The sequence below is a fragment of the Temnothorax longispinosus genome, chromosome 9 (genome assembly GCF_030848805.1).
Source record: "Temnothorax longispinosus isolate EJ_2023e chromosome 9, Tlon_JGU_v1, whole genome shotgun sequence".
NCBI lineage: Eukaryota > Metazoa > Arthropoda > Insecta > Hymenoptera > Formicidae > Temnothorax > Temnothorax longispinosus.
In genome coordinates, this window is record NC_092366.1 from 4,754,295 (window position 1) to 4,771,169 (window position 16,875).

Genomic DNA, 16,875 nt, shown 5'->3' on the forward strand with positions numbered 1-16,875 from the left:
AGTGGTTTTCGACCGTCATCTTTTATTAAATTATTGTTATAACATACAAGTTTCTATCTTAAATTACATTCACGTACACTTGTGTGCGATAAAACGGAAACTTATGTAAGGTACGAATTTAACGACGAATAGAACGGAAAATTCAAATGGAAGATTAAGATTGAACGTCGTGTTCCGTTGATATCGAACAATTAGATTTTTTTCAGTATACGTGCTATATATACAGTCATATACTTTCAAACATGATTACAGATCATAGATGAGTATATATAAACAAAAAAGATATAATAATACTTTATTGCAGGTAAAGAAAGAAAAGCAGCACTTTGAAGGAAAATTATAAAAAAAGAAACTATTGTGTCAAAAAAGAAATAAAAGGGCAGTAGAAACAATAAAATTAAGTGGCTTTGCACTCTCGTCACGCATTTGGACTGCCGCGTTAAGCACTAAATGTGCAGCGAGACTGTGATGCCACTCTCAACAGTATTATGCGTTCGTTCGCGTGTTTAGAAGCGTTGATATGCGATATTAAGATGCGCAAAAGATCTCACATTATAATACAATTGTGTGTACATATATTTTACATATACAATCTCTACTATCTATCAAAAAATAACGCAAGTCTATAAAAATATGACAACGTTATCACCAGTATCAAAATTTAAATGTGGGGCGTGAAAGAAGAAACGCGTACATCGAATTAGTTCTTTTATCTTATTCCTTCTTGAACATTACACAATCCCCATTTTAAGCGTCATGCAGGCTTCATTCTCTCGCGGGTTAGTATAAATCACTCGTTCAGGCACTCCATTTATACGCTTGTTGGCTAGCATTATATCGGATACGAACGACTACGACGAAAAGAAATCGCTCGGGAACTCGAATTGGAAGTTTTGGCACGCCGTCGCCTTTCAAGTTTCTCTTTCCGCACGAAAGTCATAAAAGAACTGCAACAGAACTTGTGTCAGTTATCTATCACAAGAAAAATTGGTCAAAAAACAATGAAAAAGAGGTATACCTCTCTATCCAAGTCCTTTTGCGTCCACACCTTGATAACAGGAAGTTTATTCTGTCGAGATGAGAAATAAGATATCGTTAGGTTGTAAAAAATTAATGTGTGTCACTCGCACCTTGTTTTACGTAAGCTAGCTTGAAATTACTATACTTACACTAGCAGAATCTTGATGATTAGTAGTAAGACGAGGATTAAGCGCAAACGGAACTCCGTCGAGATCGGACGATCCCGGAAGTGTACCGTAAATGGGCGTGGATGTGACGGCCAATGGTGTAGACATAGGCGGTTGGGGCGCGGGCCTCGTGGGCCTGATCCTCGCGTTAGGACTCAGGACCTCGTAATCTCGATCGGGCTCGTCGTCCTTGTTAGCTGCGATTTGCGGGTAAATCCCGTTGGCCGGTGGTTTTGGTGAGAACTTTGGTTTCGGGGGCCTTTCAGGGACTGGCCTGTGAAAGGTTCCATTTGACGGATTCGGGGAAGGGCTCTGCAGTAAGCTGGAAATATCATAAAATACGTATATTTATAGCATAAAGTCGATACACCTTGCCCGATGCGCTGAAACTTACTCTATATTAACGTACGACTGCGAATCCGAATTCGCATTTGTGATATCGACCGTCTTGTAGCACACACGAACACCATTTATGACACTGAAAGAAAAATAGATAAGATACAGCAGATATCGCGATATCAAAATATCGCATTCTCTTTGCACCTCACATATTTCCGGTAGATATAGTCATTCCGTACTTATCTATATTTATATCTTGTAATTACTGTATTACTGGACCGTTTGTTATCGCGTTTACTTTCCATTGTGCTACTATAAAAATACAGATAGAGGATTCATAAAGCCAACTAATGGTCGGTCTAATTAAAAGAGTCGAGTTAAATCGGCGTTTGCATACCCAGCGGCGGAAAATCCGACAGGAGCCAGTTTGGAGTCCTTGTGGATTATCCTGCTGCATATTATTATATCCGTGACCGCTCTCGCGCACAGGTCCTTATTCCTAATTTTGTAGCACACCTGTTTCTTTCGCCACGCCTTCTGCCCTGCAAGAATTTCACCGCGATTCATTTAAAGTAAAGACTTGCAAACTTGTTTATCCGTAGGCATGCAGGCATTGTTAGTCGCAAACGGAGAGAAGGCTCACTCGAGTCCACGGTGTAGGAGATCATGCTGTACCCTTCTGGCGGAGTGTCTCGCTCGTTAATCACCACGATATCCTCGACCACGCAGTCAGGCTGGCCCTCAGTCTTCGAGAAGCAGATATATCTACCCTTCTTCTTGATGAACAGTCCGCTCTCCCTCCACAGATCAGCGTCGGTGTCCTGATCGTAGGTTCTCGATACCTTAACGAGACCGCATACCGATTACCTCCGACCACCGCGACGAGATATATATATATATATATATATATATATTAAATAAGCAAGCTGAGAATATAATATTAGCGCCGTACCACTGTGAAGTTCGGTGGACACTTGTCTAAGTCTTCCACAACGCTAATGGCAGTTATTGGCCTGTCATCCGGGAGTACGGCCGACACTTGATGGACCAACATCTTGCAGGTCTTCTTTGACATCTCGCTGCAGTCCCGGATACCTAATTACATTCGTTCCCCGATTAGCGATGAATTTTTAACGGAAATGTTTGGGTCCGATATGAGTGTATAGTAAAATATAGCAATGTAATAAGTATATAATATATTTGCAAATATTAAATATATTAAATAAGCAAACGTTAAGTACTAAGCACTGGCGAATACACATTTGCGTACTATTAAACGTCGCATCCTGCGTCTGCGAACGCATCGCGAGTAAGTCGCATTAAAGGAACGGGTGGATTGTTACTGATAATCCTCGTTATTGTCATTAAAGTGGTCATTGTCCGACGGCCGTCGCGAAGGAAATTCACGCTGTTAACGCGAGAGATTAGATACAATCGCGGCTTTTATCGTCGCACGAGATAACGAGGCGATCGAAAAAAAAAACCCCCCGCCGGCGGTAATCGCGCCGTAACTCCGACGTATCGTAGAAACGCCGATCGTTCCAAAAATATCAAACGTGACCGACATTCTCCGCTCCACGAGGCTTTCCGAGGCGCGAAGGCGATCGACTATGAAACTCCCGTTTAACCCGACGCGACGTAGCGAGAGCGCCGATCGAATCCCTCGGTGCGATGTACTCGGGTTCCTCGACTCGGCGCGCGTATAACGAATTCCGAAAATGAATTATCCTCGACGAGTAAGACGGAAAAGTGAGCTATGAGAGAATTATTAGCGCGCGAGTTTACGTCAATATTTAATTAATAATTTAATGAAACCTACAAATCGATTTAGTTAGTTACAGTTTTAATATCGAGAATCTCTTTAGCTATAATTAATCATTTATTTGAACTCTCAACGCTTTTCAAGCGGAGACATCCTTACGGTCTCCGCGTTATCGCGTTAATTAGCGCGGTAGTAATTAATATTCTGAAATAGCGAGCTCGCGTTCGATTGTGCCGCGCCGGAGAGAGAGAGGGAGAGAGAGAGTCATTCATTCATCCTCGACTCGAAATCCTATTAACCGGAGTAACGAGAGCGGCGATACGAGTGACGGATTGACAGCGGGCGGGGTTGAACCAAGCGGGAAGACGAAACGAGGAAAGGAGGAACGTAAAGTGGGACGGCGCGGCGGCATGCGTTCGCGGAGGAATGTGCATGTGCCGTCGCGTTAGTAGTCGCGAACGTCAACGGGTGGTCTCGAATCTCCGACACTTCGAACGAGTGCCAAGCTGATTTCGGCATTGAACTTAATAAACCTCGTACAGTAGATCCCTGTATAACGTGGGTTCAAATAACGCGTAGATTCGTGTATAACACGATGAGAAAAAATTTTAATACTTATTTGTTTTTTTTTTAAGTAAAATATTTTACTGCTTCTTTAATATTTATTTTACATCTTTTTACAATAAATTCTCACATGTTTTATAAATAGAACGCATTCCCGTGTACGGAGGTCTACTGTATATTATTTTAATATTTTATTCTTCTAATATTTTAATATTTATTGGCTTCTTGAATGTCTCGATAAAATTGATATCATTTTTTAAATTAAATATTAAGTGAAATAATTCTTGATCGGGTAAATAAGATCGTCACTCACAAATGAATGACGGGGAGTTTACGCGTTCACCCAGATATAAGTGATTGACATTCAAAGTGTTAACTTTTAAGTACGCAGCTTTACATATATGCAAAGAGACTTTTCGACGCTCCGTATGTACTTTCCCTTATGAAGTTCGAACTGAAAACGCGTGGCTTTGCACATCTAAGGGCCTTTTCAGTCCCTTCTGAATGGAAAGGGATTTTTTATTGAAAAAATACTTAGAATGCTACAAAAAAAATTGCGTATTCTCTTTTGGCCTCTTTCTCACTACGGTTTAATTTAGTATATATAGATGATTATTATTTTGGAGTCGTTACATTGAACATTCATTATTGCCGAATGATTTGCAACGTAAAGCTAACAATAAATGTTAAAGTTCGCGCGTATTATAGAGTTTCTGCGGTTTTTAGCAGAAGATCTATAAACATGAAAAGTATATATCAAAGCGAAACCATTTATATCCATTCTTTCCCATCCGTAAAGGATTCAAATTAGAATTAAATTCAATTTTTAAATATCTTTTCAGAATTCTTTAAGCAGACATATTAATTTAAATTGAAGTAGAAGACTAATAATACTGGATATCAGAGTCTACCAATTAAAAGTCAGAGATGTGCGAATTATTTATTTAAAAAATACTCAAGAGTGCCACGAAAAATTGCGCGTTTAAGTATTAATGTTTATTTCTACCAACGTAGATTAACTTTAAATCTCGATTTAACTTACTTTTTATCTTCTTCTAATTTTTCAGAATTAAACAAAAATGGTAGAAATAAGCGTAAGACGCGCGACTGATAATGAATCTCTCTCGCTCCCGACGGTCCCGTTCTCACCCGCGCCGTCGAGAATCGATGCGGGCACTGCATCGTTTTGCAAAAGATCATTTCGTCATCAGGGGAAATCCGAGCGCGAGGAGTCTCTCGACAGGAGGCTGTCTGACTTTCCGACGGCCGTCGCTCAGCTGTCTCGGCCGACGTATATCCGGTGTCGGCCAACTTTTGCGAGCCGGATCTCGGGCCTCGGCGAATTTTAAAGAGACGCAAGAGGCGACCGCGACGTTGCGTCGGAAAACACGCAAGTAGAACAGTAGAACTGGTAAAAACCCGCTCCGTCAGGAACGTGGAGGTCAATCGTGCTGTCGCAACGAAGCAGGGGAAAAAAAAAGAGAAAGAGAGCGAGAGAAAGAGAAGCCACGAGATCGGCCTTGCGCGGGACGATGACAATCGGAAAACCCGCGTAACTATACTCATCCTCGAGTCGTTAGAACACTCCGCGAATTATTCGGAGGCGAGAGAATCCGTTGTTCTCTCGCACAAAGGATTCCGCTGTGCGACGAGGACCGCCGGCCCGGCGCGCGGCGGCGGGGACAGCGGCGGCACACGGTGCTAAATTCGGAGAATGAATAATATATGCTCGTGTTTACGCTGTAGTCTCTTAGCGATGACTTGTCGTTGAAGACTAACACACAGCTTTAAGATCGGAGTGCGTCATAACATCGCTCGGCCGTCGGCGCGATAGCGATAGCGGGTACCGGGTGATACCGAGTTGGAGCAACAGATAAATAATAGGTTCTAAAGTGCGACGCAAACGGTGAGGGGGAGGAGGGCGAGGGGGAAGAGATCAAGAGAGCCCGTGGGGAACCGGGAACCGGCGTCGCCGTTCGAGGAACGTGCTCTCGAGGAAGAGGGAGGTCGATAGGAAGACGAAACGAACGAACGGACGGACGGACGGGCAGACCCGACGTGCGTATGTGCGTGGAGGTCAGGTCTGTCCCCCTCTTCCCCCCCGCCGTTCGCGAAATTACATCGGACGTGTCATCGGACGCGCGCGGAGGCGACCGTCGCCTCTCGAGGCGCTCGATAGAGGCTGACCTTCTCTCGTGACTCCGCGACGCCGCGCCTGCGACGTTGTCCACCTTCCTCACCGCGGCTCCGCCTGCTCTTCTTTCTCTTCTTCTTCGGTTCTTCCTCACACGATCGCGCGCTCCGCGACGCTGACGCAGCCACGACGACGACGACGACACGACGCGAGAGCGCGGCTTCTGTCACCGGCGCTCATATTTCGGAGCGAGGAGCGAGAGACGAGACGGGCTGACGTTGGTCGACGACGGGACGGGTCGTGCTCTCCACCGTCGTCCGCGGCGACGAACGCGGCTTGCGAAACTGCCCGAAAACGCTCCGAGCGCCGACGGGGCCACCGAACTCCGGCACCGCGCTCCGCTCCGGGACGCGTCGCCCTCGACGCGCGCATGCGTCCACGTGCCTCTGTCATGAAGTGAGAAAGTAAACCGATGGGGATACGAGAATGCGTTTTCAGAGGACACGTATTACCGGAACTTTCCGAGATGGATCGAAGTTGTTTAATTATTTTTTTAGATTTCTATCGTGCTTTTTAGGGAAGACGGAGTAATTCTTATTTCGAATCTGTTTTGAAAAATTCCATAATCGTACGTGCCTGAGTTGCAGAAAGGACGGAGGGAAAAGAGCTTTTGACGCTTGATGATCAATCTGATTGGCCGCGCCATGTTGTTACTACTCTCTTGAATATAGCCACAGGCGATAATCGGCGATTATTTAAATTGGCAACAGCGTTTACTTATGGCAAAATTTCTTAAACTGTGCAGTGTGCAGTTTGCTGTCCCTAATTTAATCTCTTCTCGCGCAAACAACAAAAATAGGGATAAGCCTGTCAATGTTGAAATATATTGCAGGAATCGCTTGACGAGTTAATCGCCGATTAACTTAAATCGGAGTTTGATTAAAAAAGTTACTTTCATAGTCTAATAAGTATAATTCTATATTTAAAATCTTAAATCAAATACGATCTCGAGATGTCACCAGTTATTTTATTCACTAGATAAGAAATCTTTTAAGATATAATTTTAATTTAGATAGACTTATATGAATATTATCGATCGCTCATATAAGGCATGATTATAAATAGGCCGAGCGAGTCGCCGGCAATACCTGAATAAAGAAAGCAAACTGAACAGAAAGAAAATCTTGAAATCGGTCTTCTGTCCTTTTCATTCTTCTCTTCAAAATCTTATCTCAAAAAGAGAGGAATTCGTGCTATTATTTTTTTATTTCCTTCCTTTTTTTTAATGAGAATCCGATGGTTCGTTCCTCATTATGACAAGATACTCGGATCCTCCCCGAGGACTAGGTAAGTAGTGCGATACTGTCAGTCATCGTTAATATGCAGTATCGTTATCGTTATATTGTCATTGCGCAGCTTTTTTATCACATAGTTTTATCACATATACCTGGGCAACTGTCGTTATGAGCACATGAGGAGTTAAGGCCCCCGCACAATCAAAAATATAAGGAACAAAAGGAACAGGTATTAGCGATGAGGAATAAGAAAATCAGGAATAAAGCGTATACTGTGTGGCTTCCGATAGGTTAAAAATCTCTTGACTGTATGTTTTTCATCGTGCGTCCAGCTTTATTCCTGATTCTTTAGTCCTAATCGCTATAATATCTGCTCCATGTTCGATCCTTATATTTTTCATTGTGCAGGGGCCTTTACAGAATCCCGTTTCTGACAGATGTCTGCTGGCGCTCGCTTTTACCGCGCATGTGCGAATATCAGTTGCGTCACCTGCGTCACTTGCTCCTTGAACTGAGTTCCCTGTCTCTAGCTCACTCTAGCTCCAGACGTCGTACGAACGTGTACGAACGTCACGCTTGACATTTATGCCCGGCTGTCAATCGTCGTCGCGAATTTGTTTTCCGCATTTTTGACTGATCGAAGCAGTTATCTCATTCACGCCTGGTACTCCGGAAGAGAGACATCACCGCTCGTTGCGATATGACGGACGCCAATAAGACCATCCCCTTTTATTACTCCATGAGCGGCAATGGACAGGAAGATGAGGTTAGTTTCCGTGCCGATCTATATAGTTATAGTCTATACATTTCTTATATATAAATTTTTTTAATTTTATCAGAGAGCGAAAATGTGCGCGCTTAAGCGCGCGCTATTTATTTTTCACGTACATACGTATTTTATTTTATGTACTCTCTGAACTCTCGATACGCACAGTTCCTGGGATTTCGAAAAATTATTAGAAATTTGAAAAATTCTTGAAATATTAAGTGGCAGTCTCTTTGCATGTTAATACCCTTCTGATATTTTGTCGATTTTAAATATTGAATTTAGATGACATTTAGAGGTGGGACTTATTGTTGCAGAAACTGTTGGAACCGATCAGATACATTCTTCAGGTACCTGGAAAACAGATAAGAGCGAAATTAGCAAAGGCCTTCAATTACTGGCTAAAAATATCGGACGACAGAGTCCAAGCGATCGACGATATAGTAAATATGCTTCACAATTCGAGCATTCTGTAAGTTTGCCTTTTATGGCTTTTACATACAAAATAGGCTGCTTATGCATAGCATATAAGACTGCTAAATCAATGAGCATCTATCATATAAAGTCACCATATAAATTTACATAAGATGCTCATTGATCTAACGGTCTTACGCCATTTATATGCAGATATGCCTTTTTGCGTGTGATAATTTATTGCTTCAGCATAATATTTTGCTTTACATACCTTTTTTTCACACGATTATCCGTAATACTAAATCTTGTCTTTTGTAATAATTATGACACCCCTTGAAAAAGACTTTAATATAGACAGGAATTCTGTACATTTTTTTAAATATATCGATATATGGAAGTTTGTTACATGTGATTGTATTTACAATTTAACTCACATTACTCTTCTTTCCTTCTAGTTGATATTCTAATTTTTTTTCCGTATTACCTTTATTTATACAATTTATAAACATATATTTATATTAACGTGTTTGCATCACAAGTGTATTATTTTTATTTTAATTTATTTAAAATATAATGTATATGTTAAAAATCTTGAAAAGTGTATAACTCTTTAAAGTATAAAGTATAATCTGAATTTATATAAATTTATCTCTTTCTCAAGACAATTAAATAAAGTACAAATACAGATATTTCAAAGTATAGTCCGTAATTATATTAATTTAGAATTCTTAATATAAATTCCAATATTTTTGTAAGAACTAATTATGAATTTTTTTCCTTTTGCAGGATTGACGATATTCAAGATAATTCCATTTTGCGAAGAGGCATTCCTGTTGCACATTCAGTTTATGGAATTGCTAGTTCATTAAGTGCTGCAAATTATGTGTTATTTATTGCGTTGGAAAGAGTCATTAATTTACAACATCCAGGGGTATGTTACATTAGCCACACTTTTTTATAAGAAAAAAGACGGTTGGCATTTGACTTATTATGATTCTAATGATTACATGTAATAAATCAAAATTAAAAATAAACATTTCTCATAGACTTTTAGTGGACATTAACATATTCCAAGAACATAAACAACTTTGCAAATAGCATTATAGACGTCATTTCAGATGTGTAACTTAATACACATTATATATATATATTATATATATCTATATATATAATATTATATTAATACAATTAGAAATTAAATTAGAAATTAAACATTGATAAAATTAGAAATTAAAATATGTAATAGTATGTTATTATTATCAGGCAACGACAGTGTATATGGAACAACTACTGGAGCTTCACAGAGGTCAAGGAATGGATATTTTTTGGAGGGATAATTTCATCTGTCCAAGTGAGGAAGATTACAAAACCATGACAATAAGAAGTACGTGCTAATACTTGTACAAACATTTCTTATATGTAGAAGTCATTATTATAATAAAAATTTGAAATTAATTAATTTCGCAGAGACCGGAGGACTCTTCAACTTGGCTGTAAGATTGATGAAACTGTTCTCAACTTGTGAAGAAGACTTTTCATCATTAATAGCTACCTTAGGATTGTACTTTCAAATACGTGATGATTATTGTAACTTGTGCCTCGGTGAGGTAAGCGATAATATTTAATTTAATAAATCAAATAAGGAATAGTGAGAGTGGCAATCGGAGCCACTGCCAAGGGAACGGGCTTGGAAAAATTAGCGGGGAAAGAAGACCCTGTAGAGCTTGACTCTAGTCTGGCACTGTAAGGAGACATGAGAGGTGTAGCATAAGTGGGAGATGGCAACATCGCCGGTGAAATACCACTTTCATCGTTTCCTTACTTACTCGGTTAGGCGGAGCGCGTGCCCCGAGGGCTTCGTGCCCCGGCGGTCACGGTGTTCTAGAGCCAAGCGTTTTAGAGTGGTTGCGCAATCAGTTTGATTGCGCAATAATTACCGCTCGTGGCTCCGATTGCCTCTCTCACTATTCCTTATTTGATTTATTCAGGAGAGCCTATACTTAGTTTATTATTAATTTAATAAACTTTTGAAGTAACTAAATTTATTTTTGTCGTAGTACACTGAAAATAAAAGTTATTGTGAAGATTTGACCGAGGGGAAATTCAGCTTTCCGATTATTCATGCGCTTACGAGCAATCCTGACGATAGACAAATCATAAGTATCCTTTTTACCAAATGTTATTTTCACTTAGTAAAAAATGTTTTACAATTAACATAATTTTTTAATTAATTGCTCCATATACTTCGAAAGCTTTTGTTATAATTTATTAAGTTTATATATTTCTTTAATAATGCTTGATAAAGATATTTTACGACAACGGACAAAGGATATCGAAGTGAAACGTCATTGCATTAAATTATTGGAGAGATTCGGTTCTTTTAAATACACAAGAAACGTGCTTGAGGAACTGGATTCGACCGCGAGGGCTGAAATTGAACGTTTAGGTGGTAACCCGCTTTTAGTGAAGATTCTGGACGAGCTTAAGAATTGGGATACTAAAGAAGCGCCTAAGGATCTTTTAACTGGAACGTTTTAAATATACGATTGTTTAGGTTTTATTTAAAAAAAAAAAAAAAACAGCGAAAGCGTAATATCAAATGTATACATGCTTTTTTTATAATATATTATACAAGATAGTATTATATTAATGATACAAGCAGCCAAGGAATGATCATATAAAAAAGGTAATAGAAAAATGTATCAAAAATATGTAATAAAATTTTGTTACGAGATTTTCTTGAAAAAAGAATTGTAAAATTTTATTGTACTCTGGATTTATACCGATATTCCCGCAATGAGTTGTTAAATCGAGTGCCCCGAAAAGCCAATCGGCCTTTTTAGAAAGCATTACTATAACTTTACGACACTTTACGTTATAGCTACAAGAGTGTAAGTAAATTTTCTGATAATTAACGAAATATTTAATTTCATACCGGCATACGAACGTTCCGTAAAAGCGCTGACATTTACATTTTGTCGATAATAAGCATTGGTATCTTTTGTATAAGCATAATTTGTACAATAGAATGGCGTTTAGAAAACCAAAAGACCAAAAAAGTTTCTCAAGAATTTTCGTAGTTGATCAATGTCTGTCGGCCTCGCATGATTTGAAATTTGACTAAAACTATTGAAATTTTTACTATATATGTTTAACTTCTACTATTCAACTTCTACTATTAATGTAAATTGTATTACTTGTTATTATCTTTCATTGCGCGAAGAAATGTACACAACAGAAATTGTACATCTTCATAAAATTAAGGTTTTTCACAAAAGATGAAATTTTATTGAAACTATATTTAACATGATTTCATCTTGGAATTTGGTTTTTCATGTGCATTCGTTTCTTGGAATCTGATCGTTTTTAAAGAATTGATTTTGTTTGAAGGTCAATTAAAATTTTAGGATAATTAAATCTGCTATTGTTGACTTCCTCCACATAGACTAACAGGTTTTTCACGTAATTGTTGGATCTAGTTTTTTACCGTCTGCACTCTCTCTCTACACTGGTTGTGCATCGTCGCTCTCATAAACAAAATATAAGCCCATAGACTTGTATAAATTAGTTATTCTGTTCTTACATTAGAAAAGAGACATTACTGTTTAGTGCAACATGGCGATCATAAGTAAAGTTATATTTTTTTGTAAAGGTATTATATGCTCGACCCAACTGGCCAAATTTTATTGATCATAAAACACTACGTTTTGACCGCAGATTTCGGTCCTTTTCAAGCGTATAGAAACAACTCATTAGTGGGTCTATTCTGTAAAGGCCGAAGCACAGATTTTTGTACAACACAAGAGGTGCTTTGGCTTTAATTCTTAATAGTTTCATTGTCGTTATATTTTCCCACGCTCTGACCAATAACAGCGTGATTAAGAGGAAGGCAATGGACGCGTTCAGCAGACACAACTGTTGAGTTCGTCTTATCAACACTCTGCGTCGATTGGTTGGTTCTAAAAGTAAGAGCCAATCATGTTCGACCGCTACTGAGCGGCTTGGTTTGCTGAACGCGACCAATGTGGGGAGCAACATCCACGCGGCGCGGCGCGCTCGGAATACCTACTGCCACCTCCTTGCTCATCATGCTTTGCTGATACATCAGGAGTAAATTTCCGTGGTTTCGCACCGCAAAATTTACTCCTGATGTATCAGCAAAGCATGATGAGCGAGGAGGTGGCAGTAGGTATTCCGAGTGCGCCGCGTCGCGCGGGTGTTGTCACCCCACATTGCCTCCTCGTAATCACGCTGTTATTGGTCAAAGCGTGGGAGCCTACTGCCCCTCCTATGCATACCTGCCAGCGCTCTGATTGGCCGTAGGCTGGGCATCCTCGTCGCGTGCCCGGCGCGCCGTTCCAATGGCGATGGGTAATAGTAGGGGTTGGCGTGCCGCTGCTCGAATACCTCTACTAAAACCTCCTCGCTCAACATGCTTCCCGCGTAACAGGAGCTATTTCTGAGGAATAATTCTCGCTTTCCTCATATAACCTAGAATTCTTTTCATAATTTTTATGATCTTCCAAACGTCTTAACGAATGCATAATACATTCTTCGCTATTACTTATTAATAATTTAATATTAAATTAATATGTGTTTATTAAATTAGTAATGTAATTATATTAATTGCTTTTTTTAAATGATATATGTATGAATAAACTGCGAATGCATCGCAGTGCTCGTGCTTGTCGCCGCGGAAAAGTAAATGCTCTAAAATGCGACAAACGACACGGATATATCTCGAGAAATACGTTTATTTTAACATTGTAACGTATTCTTTAATGCGAGGCATGCTCTCTCGAACAATATATAGACACTAAAAAGTTTTTAAATGCTGCTGCATTACTGTTATAGACAACGAGAAAAAGGTATAGCCGCGAATGCCGACGGGCGGCGTTGGACGACAAATTCGGAGCTTCGAAATACGATAACTAAATGAATCGCGAAAAATACGTTTATTTTAATATTGTTATGTATTCTTTAATGCGAGGCATGCTCTCTCGAATGTGATTAGACGATAAATAATTATAAAATGCTGCTGCATAATGCTAGCCAACGAGAAAAAGGTAGGTAGCGGCGAATGCCGACGGGCAGCGTTGGACGACAAAGTCGGAGCTACGACATACGATACCTAAATGAATCGCGAGAAATACGTTTGTTTTAATATTGTTATGTATTCTTTAATGCGAGGCATGCTCTCTCGAATGTGATTAGACGATAATAATTATTAAATTAATTTGGTGCCAACTTCAAAAATAGAAAAAAATTCTTAAAGGTATTATTAATTTAGTGCCAACTTCAAATCATTGGAAATCATTTAAGCACGCAACAATAAGTATAAATCCATGAATAAATATATAAATCAGAAGCTTACATATTTGTGCGTTAAAATCACAGAGGTAAAATACATATGTTAAACGGCATTTTCGTTAGTCGTTTATGTCGAAGTATACATGTCAGAGCCGTGCGGTGGTAAAATTTAAACTGACAAAACGGAAAAGTAATAAAAACAAACCAGCAGTGTCGTCAATAATGTTTATTGCTTGTTCGGCTATTTGTGAGTTGTTTCTATATACGCTTGAAAAGGACCGAAATCTGCGGTCGAAACGTAGCGTTTTGTGATCAATAAAATTTGGCCAGTTGTGTCGAGCCTTTGCTAATTGTTAATTATTCACTGGCGATTCAAGTTCTCTGTTTTCGTTTATACCTTTTTATTATTCGCTAAGTGATGACACGGAGAGGAGAAGGATAAGATCAATCCTGTACCATTTGCTTTCGTTTCTTCTTTTGTTTCTCCTTTCAATTTTATATTTCAATTCTTTGTTCAATTCATAATAATAAACCATAAAAGACATGATTTTTGTTGTATAGAAACTTTTTTGGAACCGTTCAAATACATTTTCCGATGTGTTAAAAAACATGTGTACAAAATTAACGTTAGCTTTCAACTACTGGCTTTCGGCAGATTGGCGAAATAACATTATGCATAACGTGTAACGTCCTGTGAGTTATATTTCGTTGCGAAGCGTCATCATTATTATTATATTATATTTAATTTATATATGGATGAATGTGTGTGTGTGTATATATTCTTATTAATATTGTATCCTGTAGTGTGTTTTATTATGTCTTGAAATTTGTGAAAAATATAAACATCTTGAATTAAATGTTACACACGTGCCAATAAATTCGAATGAATCTATCATCTAATGATAGTTATATTTGCTTTCTATGCATATTACATTTATTTTTGATAAAACTAAGTGCGCGCGACAAAAAATAGGACACAATATATTTTCTAAAAAATTACAAAATTTATACTTTAGCACGTTAACTGCTATGGTAATTACCTCTATGAGTGAAAAAATGAGTTTATTAGGGACCATTTCTGTCTCTGTTTAGCGAATTTTAGGCTGCATTCCGATATTCACTGTCAGTACTGCAAATCTATATTTTACGTCACGTATTCTATATAGATTTTCAGTACTGAAAGTTACTGACAGTGAATATCGGAATGCAGCCTTAATTGATCAATGTTTTTTTATTGTTCTTGAAAAGTGCAGTGATAGAAAAGTACAGTGATACAACATGTAAAAAGTCACGAACGTTGACGAATACCTGAGGTGTTTGACTTTTTACATGTTGCGACGGTTGCGAATTCTCAGTCCTTTTTAGTGTGATTTGATGCGTTAAAATTTAAGAAGCGATTAAATTGGAATTATGCGGTTTGTTCTGAAGAAAGCCAAGTAAGGCTCGAAACGTCAACGTTGTTTTTATATTGCGAACACATTCGTTGTTAAATTGGTTTTAATAAATATACACCTATTAATAGCTCGTAATTTGGCCGTTTCTATTATTTAGCTGTTGTTTTATCGAGCGAAATCGGACACTTATTTATTAAAATAAATATTTAATTAAAATAAATAAATTTTTCTTGTAAAAAAACTTGGCCCTGCTAGATTTCGAAATTTTAACGTTAAAATTTAAACATTAGTACTAAAATTTTTGATTTAATAAAAAAACTATAAGCATAATTTAGGGAAGAATGCGACGGGAGTAAAAAAGCAGCGCCAAGTTTCTTTACAAGAAAAATTTATTTATTTTAATTAAATATTTTTATTTTGTACTGTTACCTCTTACATTCTTTTTCAATTATTTTTCATAACAATATATATATATTCTCTTTACAATTGGCGCAATTTACAGATTTTACATCTTTTTTTGAAATACATGTCACTTGAATTGAGTAACATAATTTTGTGATATAATAATTTTGTTAAGGAGAAATTAAAGTTACTACCATTTAGATTGGATTTTTGGATTTATACACATCACTTAGGTTGAGCTAGGTAACGTAATTTTGTGACATATTTTTGTTAAAGAAAAATAAAGCTTCCACTTAGATTGGATTTTTGAATTTACAAAATACATTGCGTGTACTTGGCGCCTTCTTTTACTTTATTTTGAAAAAGGTAATTTTGTACAGTACATGTAATACCGATAAAATAGTTTTTATTCGATTTGTAACCCCGTCAAATAAAAAGGGGCGGGTTATGTAACGAGAATGAGAAGGATGAGAAGGGAGAGTAAAAGAGATGAGCGAGAAAAGGGAGAATAATGAGAGGGGTGTCATCGATGAGACGATCGACAATTCAGAGGAGATCGGAAATCAGTCAGACGTAAGAGGGGGTTCTTAGAAGGTGGATTATCGATCGGGCCTCCAGAGGTTTTCCATTCGTGCTGCCGTACGAGAGATCAGAGGATCCGTTTGCAAGGGTCCGAGTTATACTCGGTGGACCCACAACCCGCTTCCGCGGAAAATCGTAGACGGAGCATGGACCAGCGGTATTAGGGGAGACCGGGGCTCGTTAGCACAGTTTTCACAATTTCGGCATTTGATTTTTTCAAACAGTACTAATATAATAGAGAGAACCTTTCTCTATACATTTTTATGCCAAAAATGATCCTGTATAGTTTTTTTGTAATAAATGGATTACGAACATGCTGCATTGTATAGCCAGCTTGCCCCGATAGTGAGGCAAATTGACATATATCATGGTGTAAGTTGGCTATACGACTAAAGTCCATGTTAAATTGAAAATGTAATATAAATAAGAAAAAAACAGATAGCAGATATGTATACTTCTCGATAAAGATTGTGTTTTTTAAAGTTGTTTTGTAATGATCCAATAGCAAAATACTGTTGTAGAAAAACAATTGTAAACTATTTCATACAACTATCTTTGGCAAAATGTGTATCACATACATAAATTTGTGAATAGAGAAAATTAAATAAAAAAATAAATAAGTAGTTAATTAATTAAGTCAGTAATTAATACAAATAATAAAAATATTAAGTGCAGGTGTAATAAATACATCGTAGATCTGCACATGACTCATGTATCCAATTTGCA

At 38.1% G+C, this 16,875-nt stretch overlaps 3 protein-coding genes across 3 annotated transcripts in view; 2 read left to right on the forward strand and 1 right to left on the reverse strand.

The window, feature by feature from the left end:
* Positions 1 to 2,270, forward strand: part of LOC139819738 (uncharacterized) — a 36,001-nt gene extending 33,731 nt beyond the window's left edge. Inside the window, exon 6 of the transcript XR_011733804.1 lies at positions 2,129 to 2,270. The gene's annotated coding sequence lies outside the window, so the exon portion shown is untranslated. The remainder of the gene's footprint in view (positions 1 to 2,128) is intronic.
* On the reverse strand, positions 3 to 6,403 carry Mvb12 (multivesicular body subunit 12-like Mvb12). Its single transcript, XM_071789403.1, has 8 exons — positions 6,040 to 6,403; positions 2,479 to 2,621; positions 2,170 to 2,368; positions 1,924 to 2,068; positions 1,582 to 1,665; positions 1,170 to 1,509; positions 1,019 to 1,069; positions 3 to 947 (listed from the first exon to the last, which is right to left on the reverse strand). The coding sequence occupies exons 2-8, from the start codon at positions 2,599 to 2,601 to the stop codon at positions 912 to 914; spliced, it is 978 nt and encodes a 325-aa protein (XP_071645504.1). The 5' UTR covers positions 2,602 to 2,621; positions 6,040 to 6,403; the 3' UTR covers positions 3 to 911.
* A 1,249-nt stretch (positions 6,404 to 7,652) lies between these two features.
* Positions 7,653 to 11,478, forward strand: LOC139819742 (terpene synthase-like). The gene is made up of 7 exons (XM_071789405.1): positions 7,653 to 8,047; positions 8,365 to 8,519; positions 9,248 to 9,392; positions 9,725 to 9,845; positions 9,929 to 10,068; positions 10,519 to 10,621; positions 10,767 to 11,478. The coding sequence occupies exons 1-7, from the start codon at positions 7,982 to 7,984 to the stop codon at positions 10,997 to 10,999; spliced, it is 963 nt and encodes a 320-aa protein (XP_071645506.1). The 5' UTR covers positions 7,653 to 7,981; the 3' UTR covers positions 11,000 to 11,478.
* The last annotated feature ends 5,397 nt before the right edge of the window (positions 11,479 to 16,875 follow it).